General features: G+C 47.1%; 1 protein-coding gene across 8 annotated transcripts in view; it reads left to right on the top strand.

Moving 5' to 3' along the window:
* RNF4 (ring finger protein 4) overlaps positions 1-19442 on the top strand; it is a 334013-nt gene that overhangs the window by 33227 nt on the left and 281344 nt on the right. For all 8 annotated transcript variants that reach the window (XM_086964195.1, XM_086964191.1, XM_086964193.1 and 5 more), the window contains exon 2: positions 5789-5907. Coding sequence is in view for 4 of the 8 variants with exons in the window: in XM_086964191.1 (XP_086820317.1) it covers positions 5899-5907 (9 nt within the window). In the remaining 4 variants the exon portion in view is untranslated. The remainder of the gene's footprint in view (positions 1-5788; positions 5908-19442) is intronic.

Genomic DNA, 19442 nt, shown 5'->3' with positions numbered 1-19442 from the left:
AAAACAACAAAAACGACCCGCAGAGACTGTATTATAGTAACATGCAGAGACCCCTCCACAGTGGATTATATCTGCGCCTGGCCCGCGCTGGAAAAAAAGGGGGGAATTGATGCTCGGCATCTCTCTTTCTTTTATCCTCCAGCGAGACAACATCGCTATACCCCACCCTGGAACTGGCACCAGACCCCTAAAGGACCATGGAAGCAGATGGGGTATACCTACGACCACGAAAGCAGAAATGCCCCGAGAGATTGGCCAAGGCAATACTGGCAAGATAGACCCCTTCAATCATACGAAGGCTGGCAGGGCTTTCCAACGCTAAACCGCTTCGACTGCCTTGAGATCGTCGATTGACCATTCAGGGTTGAACCTAGGAATACAAACACCATTACCATACCACAACAAATCCAATCCAGCAGCGAGTACCCTCGGAGCCCATACCCTGCAACCATAAAAACCCATTCCTGGATACCTTAACTGTCTCCCCTAGTACCTCTAACAATGTTATCCACACAACCTCCACAGATCCAGATGGAATCCCCACTGGCTCACACCACCACCAAATCAGAATTCTTAAAGTTTCTTCTAACTCCCCACAGGTCCAAATACACCAACCGATAGAAACCCAGACTTTGAATACCTAGTCAGTTACACCTCACTCCTCCACAGACCCCACTAACCTGAGTTTCTCCACTGCATACTGGAACATTGCAGGCTTGTCCTCAAAAATAACACTGGGGTTATGGCTCGACACAGCCAGGGAACATCAGATACTGTGCCTTCAAGAAACATGGTGCACAATCCCACTACACCTTGGGGATATAAAACTCTCTTCACCCCAGCAGTGCAGGGAAATATGGGTAGATCAAAGGGGGGGCTCACGACTTATGTTGCCAACACCCTCCCCATCAGAGTGAAATTACTAAAGGAATCCCCAACATTCCAAATTATGCAAATTATGCAGATAACAGCATCCAAAGACAATAACTATATTTTTATAAATTACTACAACAACTCTGGAACCTCGGACTGCTTGTCAAATCTAGAAGAGATCGCCACATTTCTATCTTCGTTTCAAAACGATAACAATACATCTACAACTCATATAATCTGGGGTGGTGATTTCAACTTCCCTTTGTGCCCAAACCACAAAAACGGAAACTGTGGACTCCAAAACGAACTTGGTAACCCTATACCCCACTTCGCCCACTCGATATGTGGAAACAAACTCAACGATATCCTATTTTCTTTAGATCTGGACTACGCGAATGAATTGGTTGTCCCGCAGCAGGATTTTTTTTACCTACTTTCCATGGGTGAGGCTACTCTACAACCATAGACCACATAATAGCCTCACATTCACTTAAAGGGCAATTAGCGAACTTTGAAATAGGGACAAATCCAACAAGTGACCACTAACCGCTCAGTATAAAAATCAACATCAAACTGGTAAAAGTCCACCCTGTAAAGTCGAGCTCCCTTAACCAGCAAACACTGTCCATGAACAAACTGAATGGGTATACAGTTAAGTGGGCCAAGATCGACCCGGAAGAGGTGACACAGAGGGTCCTTGAAAAAACCGAACAATGGCTATCCAAATGCATGTCTCTGGAGGCACCACCCCAAATAATCGTCAGCTGCTTCCAAAGTATCCAGGAAACAATTAGGGATGAGCTATTTGTCAACTTAAAAAACAAGATTAAGTCCCCTACCACGAGATGGTTCGACACCGCTTGTCGGAAGGCACTTTCATCTCTTAAAGAAGCCCTGCATAAACCTACGAGAGACCCCCAGGAAATCTCTCACCTAAGAAAAGCATACAACTCTGCCAGGAAAGACCGCAAAAAACAAATTAAACAAGACCTTTGGCTACGATTACACGACAGTGCCCGAAGAAAAGACAGCACCTCATTCTGGCAAGTCATAAGATCTCCTTTCTTGGCCAATAGCACACAAACCGAACATCTTGATGTGGCAATAACCGAGGAAGACTGGGTTTCCCACTTTGCCAAAATCTTTGGAACACCCTCAGACCCCGTAACAGATAATCCAACACACGAGGTCCAGCCAACGAGAAACAACACCTATCCGATTAAGATATACTTCCACCTTAACGAAATCGCAAAAGCAATCAGGGCTTCTAAAACTGGCAAGGCCCCTGGCCCTGACGGTGTTCCAATGGACTTGTTCCTCCATGATGTAGACTTTTGGTCGCAGATAATCACCCGGGTCATGTCAGCAGTAACTTCGGTCGGCCTCTTCCATTCATGGTCAACATCAATCCTCTTACCCATTTTCAAAAAAGGCGACCGCAACGATCCCGCATGCTACAGACCAATCTCCCTTCTGGACTCCATGGGTAAGATTGCAGGTCGAGTACTCCTGGACCGATTACAATCTTGGGCCCGGGAGAATAACATCATAACCGACCTGCAATATGGTTTCCAGAAGGGACTCGGGACCGTGGAGCAGGCCCTCAATCTTGTTCTCCTGGCTGGTAAATACGCTCACGCCAAAGGAGGTAACATCTATGTCGTCTATGTAGTCTATGTCGACTTAAGTGCGGCATTTGACTGCGTCCAGCATGCAAAACTCTGGCAAACACTAAGCGATCTTGGTGTGGATCCCCCGATAATAACCTTCCTACGAGAACTCTACTCCAATGCTGTAGGCCGAGTAAGATTCGGTACCAGCGGCGAACTGTCCCGTCCATTTCAAATAACGAAGGGAGTAAGACAGGGATGTGTACTGGCTCCCTTCCTGTTCAACCTTTATACAAACGGGCTTGAACAGGCCATGCTGGAAGGGAGTCAGGACCTACCCCAGATAAATCATCGCCCGATACCCACATTGTTGTATGCTGACGATTCAGTCATTTTAGCACGGACATTAAACCAACTCCAGATACAAATCAATAAATATGCAGCATTCACTCACTTGGTCTTAAAATAAACATCAAGAAAACTTTCACAATGCACATCGGTCCCAGGATCAAAAACCCCAAATCAATAATGGTTGATAACAACAAACTGGAGAAAACCCCAGTCTACCCATACCTGGGAATCCTAGTGGACGATGCAATGAATTGGCGAAAGGCAATCGAAGCCAGGAATCTCCACTTTCGTCGTGCAACATCTTCATTAACCTCCTTCTCGAGGAAATTGGGGAAACCTGCGCCACCTGAACTCCTGACCATATACTATGCAAAGTGCCATACTGTGGCCACCTATGGGGCTGGAATCTGGGGTCACGGACGTATCGACCAGCTACAGGTCACTGAAAATGCCTTCATAAAATACATTTTAGCCCTCCCTCAAAGTTCCCCGATACTAGCTTCACACCGGGAGCTCGGCATGGAATACATAATTGACACCATCCGATGCCAGCCTATCCTACTGTGGCATTGAATATGGTGCAACCCTGTATGTCACCTAACTCGCTCCCTCATCACTGACTGTTTAGCCCTGACAAAATGGCGAAAAATCCCGTGGCTAACTTATATATGCAACTTCTTTAAAGACCTGGATCGCGAGTCCTATTTTGTAGAACCTCCTTCAGTGGAAGACATTTCCAGGAAACAGTTAAAGTTAATGTGCATGGGCCATTTGAGGGATCTACGGAACCAGGCAAAGATCACAAAACCGCTAAACGAAAAAATCTGTGCCCAACAGACTGGGAAATGTATACAGCCTTATCTGACGTACTTTTTATCTAATCACGAAAAGTTTTTATTAACAAGACTACGCTTTAACATTTTTTTCCGTTTAGTTTCATTTCCGGAAACACACAACTGGTCGCGCAACTTGATGAAATGTCCCTGTGACGGAACCTCCCCACAATCTACGATCCACGTTGTTCTATTCTGCAAATACTATAAATTACCAAGGAAAACGTGGATTATCCCGATTCTCAGAACCAGTGGATACAGACAAAGCTATCCTGCATTTCTTTACTTGCAATCTCTGAAATCGCTACATGAAGCTAAACTTATAGTGACTTTTCTTAAAGCAGTCTTAATAATACGTCGTAATGTTTCTAGTCAACCCAGAACTGTATAGAACTGTATAACCTATTTTTTCTACCTAAAGTATCCTTTTATCTGACTTATTTTATCTTACTCATGTGTGTTCATATTCTTTAGTATGTACTTTTTATGATTATTCAAATTGATAATCGAATAAAAGTTGATGAAACTGAAACTGAAGCCTGGTGAGAGTGTACACTGAGGGCCGGTGGTGTGTATGCCTGGTGAAAGCGTGCACTGATGGCTGGTGGTGTGTGTGTGCCTGGTGAAAGCGTGCACTGATGGACGGTGGTGTGTATGCCTGGTGAAAGTGTGCACTGATGGCCGGTGGTGTGTATACCTGGTGAAAGCGTGTACTGATGGCTGGCGGTGTGTGTGTGTGTGTGTGCCTGGTGAAAGTGTGCACTGACGGCTGGTGGTGTGTATGCCTGGTGAAAGCGTGCACTGATGGCTGGTGGTGTGTGTGCCTGGTGAAAGCGTGCACTGAGCGCTTGGACGCCCACGGGCAACAACTGCGCTCTACAAATCCACAAGTTTACTGACGGCCGGTGGTGTGTATGCCTGGTGAAAGCGTGCACTGACGGCTGGTGGTGTGTGCCTTGATATGAAAAACGGGTGTCACGGTCTAAATCCTTCCTTCTGAAAACCGGGTCAGAAGGAAGGAGTTAGACAGTGACACCCGTTTTTCATATCAAGGACACAACGCCTCACCGATCATATTAACGCTGTATAAATAATCAATACAGAGATCTAAGAATTATCTCGATATTGGCTGAGTCTGCAGACCACCAATACTACGTATATAGGACTAGGTACCCAAGAGGAGCCTTCATTGTGGTCAGTGTGTTCTGTTTCATATTGGTATAGGTACCACTATCGTTGTACCCTTACAGGGACGGATGTTGTGAGTAATAAACCAGGGAATACTATATTACTGTGTATTTCAGTCCGACAGAACCATTATTATTGTTCTATGCTTCAACCACTTTGCTTTTGGTTGGGCAGTGTCAATAAAATGACATTCCTGGGCTTCCATGTGAGACATTGGTGAATCAAAAACACACAAAGGTAATGGGAGGAATGCTTGCTAATAGTCTAATCACTGCAATTGCTCCATGAAGTATTCCAAACAATCTTTCTTTGGCCACCATACCACCTCAGATTAGACCTAGCCATATGCAAATCAGCTTGGTCCTGCTCCAGTAGGAACAGTCCAGCCTACACTGCCATGCCAGGTCCTCTCTGAAACGGAACACAACCAACCCAAAACTAGTTTCAGCCTTTTTCAGGTGCAGCTTAGTTCCGGCGGCACAGTGTGGACGGGAACCAAGTTTGGGCATACTCTTGGCCGCTTAGTGTTACTTAAAAAACATCCACATAAGGGAGCATTGCTTGTAAATAATCTTACTATTGGCAGTCACTCAGAGTAGCATTCTAGCCCATATACAGTTGTGAGCTGGTTCAGGAAAGGGAGTGGACCTTCCCTGCATCTTGGTGCTCCACGAAAAGTTTAAACTATAAACTGCTTTGACCACAGCTAGAGGTACATTTTGTAAGAAGCCATAATTCTTAAACACTTAAGTTCTCAGTCTATGCTATCTAGCAAGTGGCAACTGCAAGGTTGAGTTTAAAATAGTTTTATCATCAACCCTTGCTCATTAAAGATTACTTTCAGGGACTATGTTGCTAAGGAAAATATGTCTGATTCACCTAGAGTCAGTGAAGCTTTATACAAATTTGGTGTTGGTGTCTTTTTTGTTCTAGGTTTTGGAGTTCTTGAAAATACTGTTCTATTAACCATTTGGTAAGAAGTCCACCAGCTGCATCCTCGAGCTGTATTTTATTGCATCTTCGATTTGTATTCCAGGAACGTCATGAGCACAGTAAGTAACATCAACCTCATGGCCAACTGATGTTGGCATATTTTTGTTTGTTTTTCAGTGATACAGAACCTGTCTGTATGCATGTGTGCAGCGCTATAGGCCACCATGAATGCTAAGTGGGAAGGCAAAGATAGCAAAACATTAATTTACTGTCTTAACCTTCTGATTTAACTTAATTAACTAAGTGCTGAAAATGTCAAAATGTAAGCAGCTCTAATTACCAGGGAAGGTATTGTCTTCTCATGCTAAACTTCTTTTCCATAGAATACTGACATTCCATTGGTATCATCCATTTCTGCTGGCTTTGTTTTAAAGGGGCTCCCTTTTCATTAAATCTTTTAATAATGACCTGAAAAGATGCACGACCCTCTGTACCCAAGGTTTGCTTTACACACCCAGATCAATTGCCCAACCCGAACTTCAAAAAGAAAGTGACTGAAAGCGAGCCAACCACTCATAAGGTGGGTGGCACCAAAATAACCTGTAACAAAACAAAAAGTTGTCAAATGATAATAAAAATTGAGTATGGTCACGGAAATGCCGAACTGCTTCCAGTACACATAAGAGTTTCACCAAATTAAATACACATAGATTAATATCGTCTGTTTAATTTGTATTGCCATGGTTTTAAGACTGATTTGAGAATCCCCCTTTCAAAAGAATCTTTGCGCAATGGAATGAGGACTACATTGTGCATCTCTTCCTTTATCTTGATCTTAATTCTGACTTAGTCAACACGCTGTCATGCAATGCACCTAAAGCTGTAAACCTGATCAACTCACAGATCCCTCATTTTTTACAAGACTCATAAACTTTGTACCATCTTAACCCTTGTCTGGCTCTGTACCCCTGAGGGCAGAATCCTCGCGATTGGCAGCAGGCTCCAAACTGTGGAGTATACAGCTTTTTGGGGTGAGAAGCTCCTCTCCGGGTAGAGGGTTAGGGGAATACTGCATCTTCAGTGATGTGATAAATGCTTTGTTCAGCTGGGCTTGCAGTGCATTTAGGAGTATAGAATCCCTCTCCACCAAGCAACATAACTGTAAACAGTGTTCTGTGACCTTGGTGTATCCTCAAAGGCCAGGCAGTGATAGTCTTTGGAAGGATTATGCATTTTGTGGCCACAGCGCACTCCACTAAATGGCTTTGAAGAGACCCAGGACTTGGGTATAGCTCAATCAGATGTATTTGTTCTAGAAAAAAATAGATTACAGGTCCATTGTGCTGTAGGTGCTGAATGAAAAATGTCCGCGGTATCGTAACATTCACAGCATCCACTTCATTGCATCTACAATAAACTAAAGTTCCCATGAATGATTGGGAATGGAGTTAAAAAAAATACGTTATGAGCAGTCCATGAACATCCTATCAGGAGTTCAGTTCTGTAACATAGTCCTCTGTTCCTGTCAGAGTCTCTATTGTTGCGCCAACCTCCTCTTCTCATGCGTCCTGCTTCCCAGTTTCTGATCCTGGAAAAAAGGTAAAATCACGACCTGAATCTCCAGTAACACAGGTCATACAAAAAGCCAGTATAAATAGCAGAAATGCAAGAAACCTCTTCTTATACATAGCATCAATACAAGAAAACAGCTTAACAATCCTGAACTGACACCAGAACCTTATTGCTTACTAGTCACTGGAAAGGTCTCCCAGATCAGAAATCTGAGGGTGTGATAATCCTCACCTCCGAGTCCTTAACCCCTTCGATGCTGATGACGAGCTGAGCTCGTCATCAGACACGGGTGGCGTGTGCTGATGACGAGCTGAGCTCGTCATGTAACGCGGAAAAATGAAAAAAGCTGTGCAGCGCAAAAATCGCCGCAGTAGCGATGCGTTTAATAGAATTGAAACTTTCCATTATAATAGCTAGGAAATCTTTCATTCTATGTCATTACCAAAGGTGAGGATTATGCTTGTTAAAAGCTTACTTACCACCATTTGTGCCATTGCCAGCACTAGTTTAAAATAAAGCCTTTTAAAAGTAGTCAGAGGGCCAATCTCGCGCTTACATAATATCCCTCAGGCGAGCCCCTAGTTTCAACTCCTTCTAAGCCATGGCTCTGCGAGTGTAATGTTCACCAAAAATCTTCACATCTAACCCAGCCTCCTTCATAGCCCACATTACCCAATGGGCTATGGTAGGGGAAAATACCACTTATGCGGGTTTTGGGGGGCAAACAAAAGCTGCTTTTTCCTCTGAGCGAAAAGTGTTACAGCAAACAAATGACCGACGGAATGCTGACAATGCAAACATTCTCCCCAATCAAAAGATCTGGGTTAAATCTATCATTCTTTTGCCCACTATGCCACCCAAGTTTGGACCCAGCCATATGCAAATCAGTCTTGACCCTGTGCCCCATGGGAACAGTCCAGACCGAACTGCCAGGCCAGGTCCTCCCTTAACCGGAAACAAGAATCCTGTGACCAGTTTCAGGGTATGTCACCCTTGATCAGCCAGGCTAGCTTGAATCCAGTGGCACAGTGAGTAAGGGATCCACGTCTGGGCATACCCATTCCACTTAAGGCGAAAAATGTTATAGCAAACAAATGATGGACGAAATGCTGACCATGCAAATATTCTCCCCCAGTCAAAAGATCTGGGTTAAATCCATCGTTCCTTTGCCCACTACTTCCTCGAGGGGCGAAATTCCACCGACCTGTTATCCTAAGCCTTCAGGTACTGCACGACACAAAGCTTCGGAGAATATGGAAAGGCAGGGTAATCGATCACTCTAGTATTGAATTTAATACGCCTGTTAACCGTGAAGGACAACCTTGAGGGAGCAAGATACCTTCTAGTAATATCCATGACCCGCCCATCAGAAACCCTCCTGCATGATACCATGCAGAGCAACATAGCCATCTTGGCGGACAGCTTTCCTAAATGGGAACCTACAAGGTTGCGAGCGATAAGCAGAGGTAAAGTTCCTTTTTGACATCCCACAGTGCTGAATAACATGGTTCCGTTGTCCTTGACAAATGAATGCCCTGAAGCAATCCGTATTCCGAAGGGTGTTCCCCTGCTGGTTCCCCGTCCATAGGCATATGGCCCACCGATATGGCTGAGAGAAAGGTGTTGTTGGAACAATAAGGCATGCCCTGTTCTGCTAATCTGCCTGGGAAATTAAGGATCTGAACTACACAAGCATGACGTCCGCCTGCTGTCGTTTGATATGGGCTAATTGTGAATGGTTCCTGCAGGAATGCTTCTGTGCCCGATGCTAAAGGATATAGTTTCCAGCTCAAGAATCTGGGTAGCTGGTGGTCCAATCTGGAGGCAAACAGGTCCACAGAGAAGGGATCCCATTGAGCCTGAAGAGTGGGTAGACTGCTAACCCGCCACTCGATTGTCCTGACCGGGAAGTACTCTGCTGAGACCAATATCTGATGATCTAAGCAGAAGGGCCAGAAGTCAGTCACCGGGTCTGAGAGGATCTTGGACAGAGTGCCTCCTAGGTGGTTGATATACATGACCGCTGAAACATTGTCCATTTTTAGTAATACACAAGACTGAACTCTGTATTGTGTCCTACAGCGAAAGAAGCCAGGATCTCCACATATTTGATGTGTAGTTTCTGTTCCTGAGGAGACCATAATCCTCCCATGGAAAAATCTTCACACCGAGCGACCCACTCAGCCTTGCTAGTTTCAGACTCTATCACAAGGTCTGCAGCTGAGCCAAATATCACTCTCCCATTCCACGCTTCTATGTGGGAAAGCCACCACTGAATCTCCTCTTGCGCTTCGTCAGATAGAACAGCTTGGGGGTGTGAAGTCTGTCTCTCCTTGTCTCTCCCCGTCTCAAGGGACAGGCTGTGGAGGGGGCCTGGAAAAACGGCCTGAATGGATGCCGATAAAAGCACTATCAGGCAAGCGATCTGTCTTAGCAACACCCATTGCCATGACAAAGTTTTCTGGAGTTTGAGACAAATCCTGGGACTTTGGAAATCTTTCCGGGACGGGAGACTCCATGTAGCTTCGGTGGAATCTACGACAAACCCTTTCTACGTAGGGGTAAGGGGAGATATCTGTTTGACTGCCATCTGTCTTGACAGCTGTCGGGGGGTCTTGGGCAAAGAGGAGCATGTCGTTAAGGTAAACTGAGTCTGGTCCCCTGCTCCCACAGGTACTCCACGACTAGTCTGAGCACCTTTGTGAAGCATCAGGGGGTGGAGGAAAGTCTGAAAAGCAGGGTAGTGAATTGAAAAGTCTGTGCCCCCCAGAGGAACTGGAGAAACCTTCTGTGGGGCTAGAAGATTGGGGTGACCAAGCAGGGCAACTTTTAGGTCCACTTGGACCATCCAGCCTGAGGGAGGAAGCACATCTTAAAGGAGGTGGATGCCCTCCAATTTGAAATGGCAGTACAACAGCCACTTGTTAAATTTGTGCAAATTTATGACCGGGTGTTGCCCATCATCGGCTTTGATAAGAAAAATGTTGCTGACAAAACCGCGGGAATGAAGTGTGGTAGCGCATATGGCTATATGGAGCGAGACAACCTCTTAGACCAACTCAGCCTCTTCCTGAGAGAATTGGAGAGTTCTGGGTTGTGATGCCTGAACTGGGGACCCCCAAAACTATTTGAAATCACTCAACTGTTTGCAAGATCCATCGCTTGTGATTGTTTCCACACGTGGAGAAATAGTACCAGATGGCCCCTTATTTTGGATGATAGAAGAAGTGCGAACACTCACCAATAGTGGAGGAAGCGTTTAATCCTTTAGCTCCTCTGCCGTGCCTACCATTGGTCGAGTAGAAGTTTGCAAAACGGGTCTGGTTTTGGTAGTGGCTGCGCCTGTAGCCTTGTCCTCTTGGAGGGTGTTGGAAGAACAATTGGCCGACCGAGCAGCCCCTGCATCGACTGGCCCCAAATTGCTTAAACATATTTTACAAATGTGCCCATCTCATTTATAAATGGCTCCCCAAAGAGCTTCTCTTGAGCTACTGCTCCCAACTCAGAGTCCGCGAAGTCCCCAAGTTTCGGATCCACTATTAATAGCGAAGAGCGCCACTCTGTGGATAGTGCGCAGTTGGCATTGCCTAGAAACACCACTGCATGTTGAGCCCACCTGGAGAGAACCTGTGGCGAGACCAGTGAACCCAAAGACTTGACATTCTCCCCCATTTCAAGGATTTTTGGTGATGGGGCCAAGAGCATCCAGAAGTTTATCCTGACATGCTTGCCCTTTTCTTGGGTCCTTCCTGAATTTTGTGAGGAAGGTGGCCATGTTAGAATCAAGCTCTGGGGTTAAAGCCACCTTCCCATCCATTGAGGGGCGACAGCACTCCTCTTAAAGGTAACTATGGTCAGCTTTCCCCAAAGGGGCCCTTATGCGGCTCACCGCATAGTTTTCCAACTTGAGGGATGGAACCCAGTAGGAGGAGCAACAGGCCACAGTCTGCGGACACAATTTACAAAAAATGAAAAAACAATTAGTTTTTTACTGTACAATCCTAACTAGATCTACCAACGAAACTTTTGTTGCTAGTAGAACTTGGTATTGTACTAGCGACTAAGAGAGAACAACTGTAAGCTCTTGTCGCTCTCGCAGACACCAACAAATTGTTTTTTCATTTTTTGTAAATTGTGTCCGCAGACTGTGGCCTGTTGCTTTGTTTACCTTGTAGTATACATCTTGCTTATTTTGTAGTATATAGTGTACATATTTTAAGATTGTAATTTTTGACTCACATAATCCCCGTCTCCGAGTGGTGTGAATGTGTTTTGAATGTCTGTGATATGCCTGGAATACTGTATGATTGATGAACTACAATCACTTCCCTAAGTTTCATGTGTCCTTTTGTAAATATGTCCCCTTGTAAATGAGAAAAAATAGAGAAGCCTTCTTTTTTCCAAACATTGCTAAAATATAAAAAAAACTATTAAATAGTTACTCCCGTCCTTGATTTTTTCAAGTTCTGTTTTGGTCATTTGTTGCACGAATACCAATAATATCAGCACTGGCACCTTCTTTTGTTCATTGTTACTTTGGCTCAGCCTTGCTGATTAGAGCCATCCCGTAGTTGTTTTTCACTTCCTGTGACGTCTGCACGCTTCCTGCGGTAGCTCCCACCCTTGGGTGCCATCTTCAGAATCTGTTTTCCTTCTTTGGGTCTGGAACGTCACCGTGAGGTTCCAGAGTTTTTTTTTGAAGAAAAGAAGAGGAAAAAGACACGAGAACCACGAAAAGGATTGGAAAAATACTTCTCAAAGCAAAACCACTGAACCGGGACGACGAAGAGGAAGGAAAACATCGAAATCGACCAGGAGAGCAAAGATTGCAACACCTGCTCCGTTTTTACCCCCAAGACGCTCAGGGTAAGGGAGACCAAGGAGAGCCAACTACAACATGCAAGGCTAAGGTCAACCTCAGTCGCTCCGGGACTTGGGCCTAGGATGCTTGTTTCCGGTTCAGGGAGGACCTGGCTTAGAAGTTCGGGCTGGACTGTTCCCATGAGGCACAGGGTCAATACTGCTTTGCATATGGCCAGGTCTAAACCGGGCTGGCATGGTGAGCAAAAGAATGATGGATTTAACCCTTATCTCTTGACTGGGGGTAAATGTTTTGATTTGTTCCGTCCATCAATTGTGTGTCTTTTGCTTTCTCCCGCAATCAGAAACAGGCTCCCTTCCTGTCTCGCCCTATTTTCGGCAGGAAGACAGGTGGGAAAAATCAGGACTGTCCATAAGGTGTGCCCACCTCTGCCAACCCCATCCCTCAGGTGGGGGAGGTGAGGTGAAGCCCACTCTTCAGTGCCAGCCATCTTGCAAATGGCAGGCCCCCTCCAATCAGGGACATGGATTGTGCCCACTCCGCACGTGGGGTGAGCACACTAAGGGTGTAGTCCCCCTAGGACAGTAGCCCATTGGCTACTACCTCGATACCCCTAAAATGCCCCCTAAATGCAGAATTTAGGGGCAACCCTGAACCCAGAAAGCAGCTACTGACGGCTTAAGAAGATTGGAATCCCGAAGATGTTGCTGCTGTGACTCCACGCCCAACTGACTTAGCCTCAGCCCTCCCTCCCTTCCTGCCTGCCGCGCCCAAGAGAAAACTGCTACAGAAAGGATCAGTGACCTCCATATTTGGTGAGGGCTGATCCCCACTTCATACAGACTGGAGACTCCAGGGGACAGCGGCCCTGTCCACAGAAGAAAAAACACTTCCCCAGAACTTACCTCGGCACCAGTTGCCCGCAACCCAGGTCCCAAGTGTTCCTCTGTCCTGAAGTGGTCCCCCAGCGGTTCTGACTTGCAAACCATCAAGGAGTGTCTCCTCCAAGGTTCGGTGTTGAGGCCTGCAGCCTTTTCACGACGGCCCTCCTCCTCCGCAACAAGACCGGTAAGCAGATTCCTACCACCGAAAGGCACCCCTGCAGTCTCCGACCCTGTGTCCTGGTGATCCAATCCCAAAGTGTCCCGATGTCGAGGGACATCTCGATTTACCTGCCCAGCTGTTGGTTTCTCCGAGCCTGCAGCTGAAATCCAAAGACGACAACCCCCATAGGATTGTTTCGGGCTCCTGACACCATCTAAGCACCCTGCACCCAGCTGCCGCTGCACCGCCACTGGTGGTGTGGCTTAGGTGCTGACCTGGGACCCCCTTTGCCGTTACCTTAACCTGAGAAAAACGTGGCCTGCCCATGATCAGCCACCAATGAGGTGCCCCTTAGCCCCATTGGTACTCTTTCACTTTGCCCCCGGCTGCCCTAGTGCCGCTGGTGGTTGCCTCTGAGTGCTAAACTGAACCTTTTTTCTACCGCCCCCAAAACTCAGTTACCAAAACTGTTTAATTACCTGAAAACCGAACTCTTTGTTTTTCTACATAGGATTGTATGGTGGATTTTGCGCTGGAAAATGTTCTGTGTTGAACCTGTTTTGTACTGCAACAAAGTAACTTGGTGTAATCTTAAGTAATTACAAGTATTCTGAGAGCTTGCAACTGATTTTCTCGACTGCTAAGTAATTGGTATGCACCTACAAAACCAGTACACACTGTATCTTAAAAGGTATTTAAAGTATCACTTACCTGCTGCTGAGTAAATCTTGGTCCTAGTAATAAAAATAACAAAGTAACAAAGTTTTATACAGATAATTGGTATACAATCAGTCTTTGAGTGTGTGATATCATTTATTGCCTGAGTGTGTAAGACAAATGCTTAACACTATCCTCTGATAAGCCTGACTGCTCAACCACACTACAACAAAATAGAGTAAGGTTTTATCCACTTTAACCTCTGCTTTACCTCTGGGGATCCACTGGACTCTGTGCACACTATACCATACTTTGGAATAGTACATATAGAGCCAGCTTCCTTTACTAATATCACTGTAATTGACAGGGAACATATTAACCATACCTGGTCTGCAACATATTAACTTTGCGAGTAGGCAAATGGGCACCACCAAAACTTAGTAATTTAGTTCCACTAAACTGTATTTGTAAGAAATGGGGATATTATTTGAGGGCAGTAGGCCCCCCCCCCTCAGGTTAGGACTTCATTTTCTGTTAGGGCAACTAAAGTCTCTCATGTTTTAAAAAAAATATTTGTATTAAACATAAATGAAAATGACAAATAACAAAACCATCCTGCTGTGGACGTCTGCGAAACAAAGTCTGCGAATGCGGGTTCCAGCAGTACAGAATCATGAAGGAGTGTAGAAGTGGGCTCATGGTGCCTCAATGTCCTCACATATTGGATCTATTTCTGGCGGTATACAGATATATCCTCGGTAAGCATTCCAGACAGCCCATATCTTCGCCCATTTACGGGGTCTCCCTCTGGCCACCTAAACAGCTCTCTCCCGAAACATACACCAATCAAGGTCTTCCATCCACTTCCCAATCTGGGGAGCCCGACAAGTACCCCATAGTTGTGCGATATTTCGCTTAGCAATCATACAGGCAAGAGTGACCCATAGCTTGCCATGACTTGTGAGGTCAGAAGGCTCCCATACATTAAGTAAACAGCGGCGTGCCTCAAGCGCAATCTGTACACCCCACACCTCACTCATTTTCTCATGGATCTTGGTCCAATAGTTATGAATCTCTGGGTACTCCCACAAAATATGCATAAAGGTACCAGTCATACCACAACCCCTACGACAATCTGCATTTGAGGCGAGCCCCATGCGACACAACCCAGGGCCTGTGGTGTAGGACCTGTGAAGGATCCTAAGCTGCACCAGCCGAAGTCTCATGGGGATCGCCACTTCCCGAGGTGAGGACTCAGCCTCCACCCAGTCCTCATCATCCAAGACCAGACCATCTCCAACCCATTGTTCTCGCACTTTCACCAGGGGATCTTCAGTGTGGTTGACTAATTTCTTGTAAACCTGAGAAATCGCCCTGGTGGGAAGATTCCCATCAAGGATTCGATCCTCTAGCGGAGAAGCCTCTGGCGGCTTCACATCGCGAGGGACAGCCGCTGCCAGTGCATGCTTAATTTGCAAATAGCGGTATCACTTGCTCTCATTCAGTTGGTGTCTGGCCTGTAATTCCTCAAAAGTCAATATCCCGTTCTTGCCCCATATATCTCGGACCTGCGAGATACCGATCAGGTCCCAGCGATCGAAACCCTTCGACTTCCACAGGCTAGCCAGAGCTTCCGAGTTCCATAATGGCGTGGCCATTGTTATCTTCCCCTCACATTTGAGAGCACGGTTGGCCTCATGCCACTTCGGCGCCGGACCCAACAAAGGAAACCTGCCTAGCATACAAAATCCGGGTGTACTCAACCCCCGGCAACTGGCCACGATCCATGGCGAACCCCGGGTCAGCTGGGGAGCCATAAATCGCATGATTGATTGGGGCCAGCTGGGAGGCCCAATAATATTTCCTAATACTGGGCAGTCCAATCCCACCAACATACCAGGGCAACATCAGTTTAAATAGTGCGATCCGCGGCTCCCCAGCCCAAAGGAGCTGACGCTGCAAAGATTCTATCTCGTTGAAATAGGAGGGGGCACGGGATCAAAAAAGTTCTGCAAAACATATAAAAACCGTGGTAGCGCCATCATTTTAAACAGAACCGCCGACCCAGTAGGGAAAGCGGCAGTTCCTTCCATTTTGTGATATCCCGGCGGAGTCTGGCCAGGGAGGGAACCAAATTAGACTCGAAACGCGTCTTAGGATCCAGAGAGATGTAAACTCCAAGGTAGCGGAAACCACCAGTTTTATTTTAACCGGACAATTCTCTGGCACTCTAGGGGGGTCGCCGCTCAACACAAAGAGGACCGACTTCTTCCAATTAATGGCGAAACCCGAATATCTCCCATAGATCTCCAAGATGTCCATGAAGACAACTAGGGACTGCCGGGGGGAGGTCAAATACATAAGGATATCATCAGCTTATAGCGAAATTTTGTCCTCCCTCTCCGGAGTCCAACGTACCCCTTTGATCGATCTATCCCATCGTACCCAAGCCGCAAGCGGCTCAAGGCCAGGGCAAACAAGAGTGGCGAGAGGGGACATCCCTGCCGGGTGCCCCTCCCAAGCTGAAAGTCACGGGACTTATGACTGTTCACCACAACCCGGGCCAACGGAGCAGAGTACAGGAGACGGATCCATCGTATAAATTCCGGGCCAAACCCGAGTTTCTCTAGCACCGCAAAGAGATAAAACCATTCCACTCTGTCGAACGCCATAGTGGCGTCCAACGACAGAAGCACCGCAGGCTCATGAATGCGAGCAGAACCCGCCACCACCCCGTGAAGTCTACGAAGATTAAGAGCAGTGTTGCGGCGTGGCATAAAGCCGGACTGGTCCGGATGCACCAGCTCAGATAGGACCTTCACCAACCGATTTGCGAGCAGCTTGGCCAGAACCTTAGGCTCTGCATTTAAGAGAGAAATTGGGCAGTAGGAGGAGCAATCCAAACGAGGCTTGCCTTCTTTATAAATCACAATAATATTAGCGATACGTTGGTCATAAGGGAGTACACCATTTTCCCTGCTCTCGAGATACATAGCCTTCAGGAACGGAGCCAGGGGGTCTGCATGAAGTTTATAAAGTTCAACGGGAATACCGTTCGAGCCCGAGGCTTTACCGTAGTGTACCCCCCGGATTGCCATCGCGACCTCGTAATTTATGTCAGAATCCCAAAACTCCCTATTCTCAGCCGATAAAACGGGCATTGGGATGGCTCGGATCACCTCCGCATTCTCTTCCACAGTGTACAACCCCACCGAAGTATAGACCTCATAATAACGGGCAAACTCGTCCACTATGAGCTGTGGATCAGTCATGACCCCTGAGCCCGCAATCTGCAGCTCAGGCACCAGACGCGACCCCCAGTCGCCCTACTCCAACCATGCAATTAGTTTCCCGGCCTCATCGCCATGTTCATAGATTCTGCTTTGGGTGTTAGCGTGCTGCTCCCTCGCCCCATCGCGCGCCAAGCGTTTGTATTCATCTCGTAGGAGACCGAGGCGGTGTATATCCCCGGGTCCGCAGTGGTGGAGACCTCCCTTTCCAAGGCAGATAGCTCTGCCTCGATCCTGTCTATTTCTGCCCTACTCTTCTCTCTGCCCCGAGATTAGGGAGAGAGCCTCTCCCCTGACTACAGTTTTGTAGGCCTCCCAGAGAGAGCAGTCCGAGTCAACTGTCCCTGCATTCTCTCGGAAGTAGCTATCAGTTGCGCGCACCAGCTCTTTTTTGATAACTGGGTCTCTCAACCGCCAAGCGCTAATTGGGGGGACCCTAGCCACATTGCTTGGTCCTACTTTTAGTTGCAGCCAAATCGGCGAGTGATCAGACACTCCTCTGGCCAGATGACGTACTTCCTGAACTAACATCGTCTGGAAAAAGAGTGGTGCGCTGCTGACATATGCGTGTACTCCAAGTCACAGGGGTGCCGGAGTCTCCACCCATCAACCATGCCTGTTCCGGAGACAAAATCCGACAACCATCTACGAGAGGGCAGTAACACACGGAGGGGTACCTATCCAGCTCTCCATCCATGACAGCATTGAAATCGCCCCCTATTACCATGATGCCAATGGGTAGCGACAAGAACACCCTGCAAAAGGTGTCTGTCTGCAGTGCGGGGGATCATATACAGAGAGGAACGTGATCGTTCTGTCCTCCCAGAGTCTCGAGATGCCGACATAGCGGCCTCGGTTATCAGACCAAGTAGCTTGTATAGTGAGCGGAAAGGAATTTTTGACTAGTATCCCCACCCCTCTGGAACCCGAGGTAAAACCGGCATGAGCAACCAGCTTATACCCTCCCCTATGTAGCGCCATACATCTTTCCCATAAGATGAGTCTCCTGGAGTAAGACCACATCCGGTGACCGGCGCCTGATCAGCTGCCCCGCCATGGCACGTTTGATCTTGTCTCCCAAACCATTCACGTTTCAACTGAGAACGGACACTCCCAAGCCCAATCTAGCTGAAGCCATACTCATCCCTCGAGAATTCTGAAGCATTCCGTGACATCCATTGCAAGCACTGGTCATAAACAAAACACTAATCAACAAACTAAAAACCCCTCAACCCGACCCTCCAACCCCCCACCCTGCACCCCTGCATGCAACTTTTACACATCCCCAACTAGCAGTGTGCCTGTCTCCCCAGATCCAACTACGAAATCTAAACGTAGAAAAAAAGGGAGGACCTTACAACAGGCCACCAATTTCCCCCATCCCAACCCGCATACAAACCCCATCAACAATGTCACATACGGAAAACCTCAAAAATATTAGCAATGTCAGTGCGGAAAAAGATCGCCCGATCAAATCAACGCCCCCGCCTCCATAGTCGACTGACACGATAAAAAAGGGATCATTGTTCCTCATTGTCCATCGGGGTGTCCCCCCTCCTTGTCCGGCCCCTGGACTCGGTCCAGTCAGTCCGCTGCAGAGTCAGGATGATCAAAGAACCAAGCTTTGCTGTCACAGTCTATCCGGAGGCGGGCAGGAAACAGCATAGAGTACTTGATTTCCGAGGCCCGCAACCTTCTCTTAATATCTATAAAACCCTGCCGTTGTTTCTGAACTGCCTGGGTAAAGTCAGGGAAAAAAAGCAGGGACGCGTTCTCGAATGCCAAAGGTCCAGAGGATCTTGCAGCCTGCAGAATAGTGTCTCGGTCCCGAAAGTTCAAAATGCGGACAATCCTAGGACGAGGAGGCGCCCCCGTCTTCGGGCGTCCACCGGGAACTCTGTGGGCTCTTTCCACAGTAAAAAAGTTACTGAGGCCCTTGGGTTTTAGATGATTCAGGATAAGATCCTCAACGAACAGATCCTTGGAGGTGACTTCTTTGTCCTGAGTACAAGATAAAGAACATGCCCATGGCTCTTCTCAGGTTGCAGACAGCAAGTTCAGTCCCCTTCCGATGTTCCTCGGGTCCAGGAGTGTTTTGCATTGTTGCCTGGAGATGCCACATACATACCTGGCACAAACTAGTGGATGGGAAGAGCCCATGGGGATGACCTAACCAGTGGGCTAAAGGTTCCTGGGTTTAACCCCACCAACCTTAGGCATTTCCAGATGGCGAAAGATGGCCTTACTAAACTTGGGGTGGGGGTGCTCG

Source organism: Lissotriton vulgaris, chromosome 3_2 (genome assembly GCF_964263255.1).
Source record: "Lissotriton vulgaris chromosome 3_2, aLisVul1.2, whole genome shotgun sequence".
NCBI lineage: Eukaryota > Metazoa > Chordata > Amphibia > Caudata > Salamandridae > Lissotriton > Lissotriton vulgaris.
This window is presented reverse-complemented; position numbering and strand designations above follow the sequence as displayed.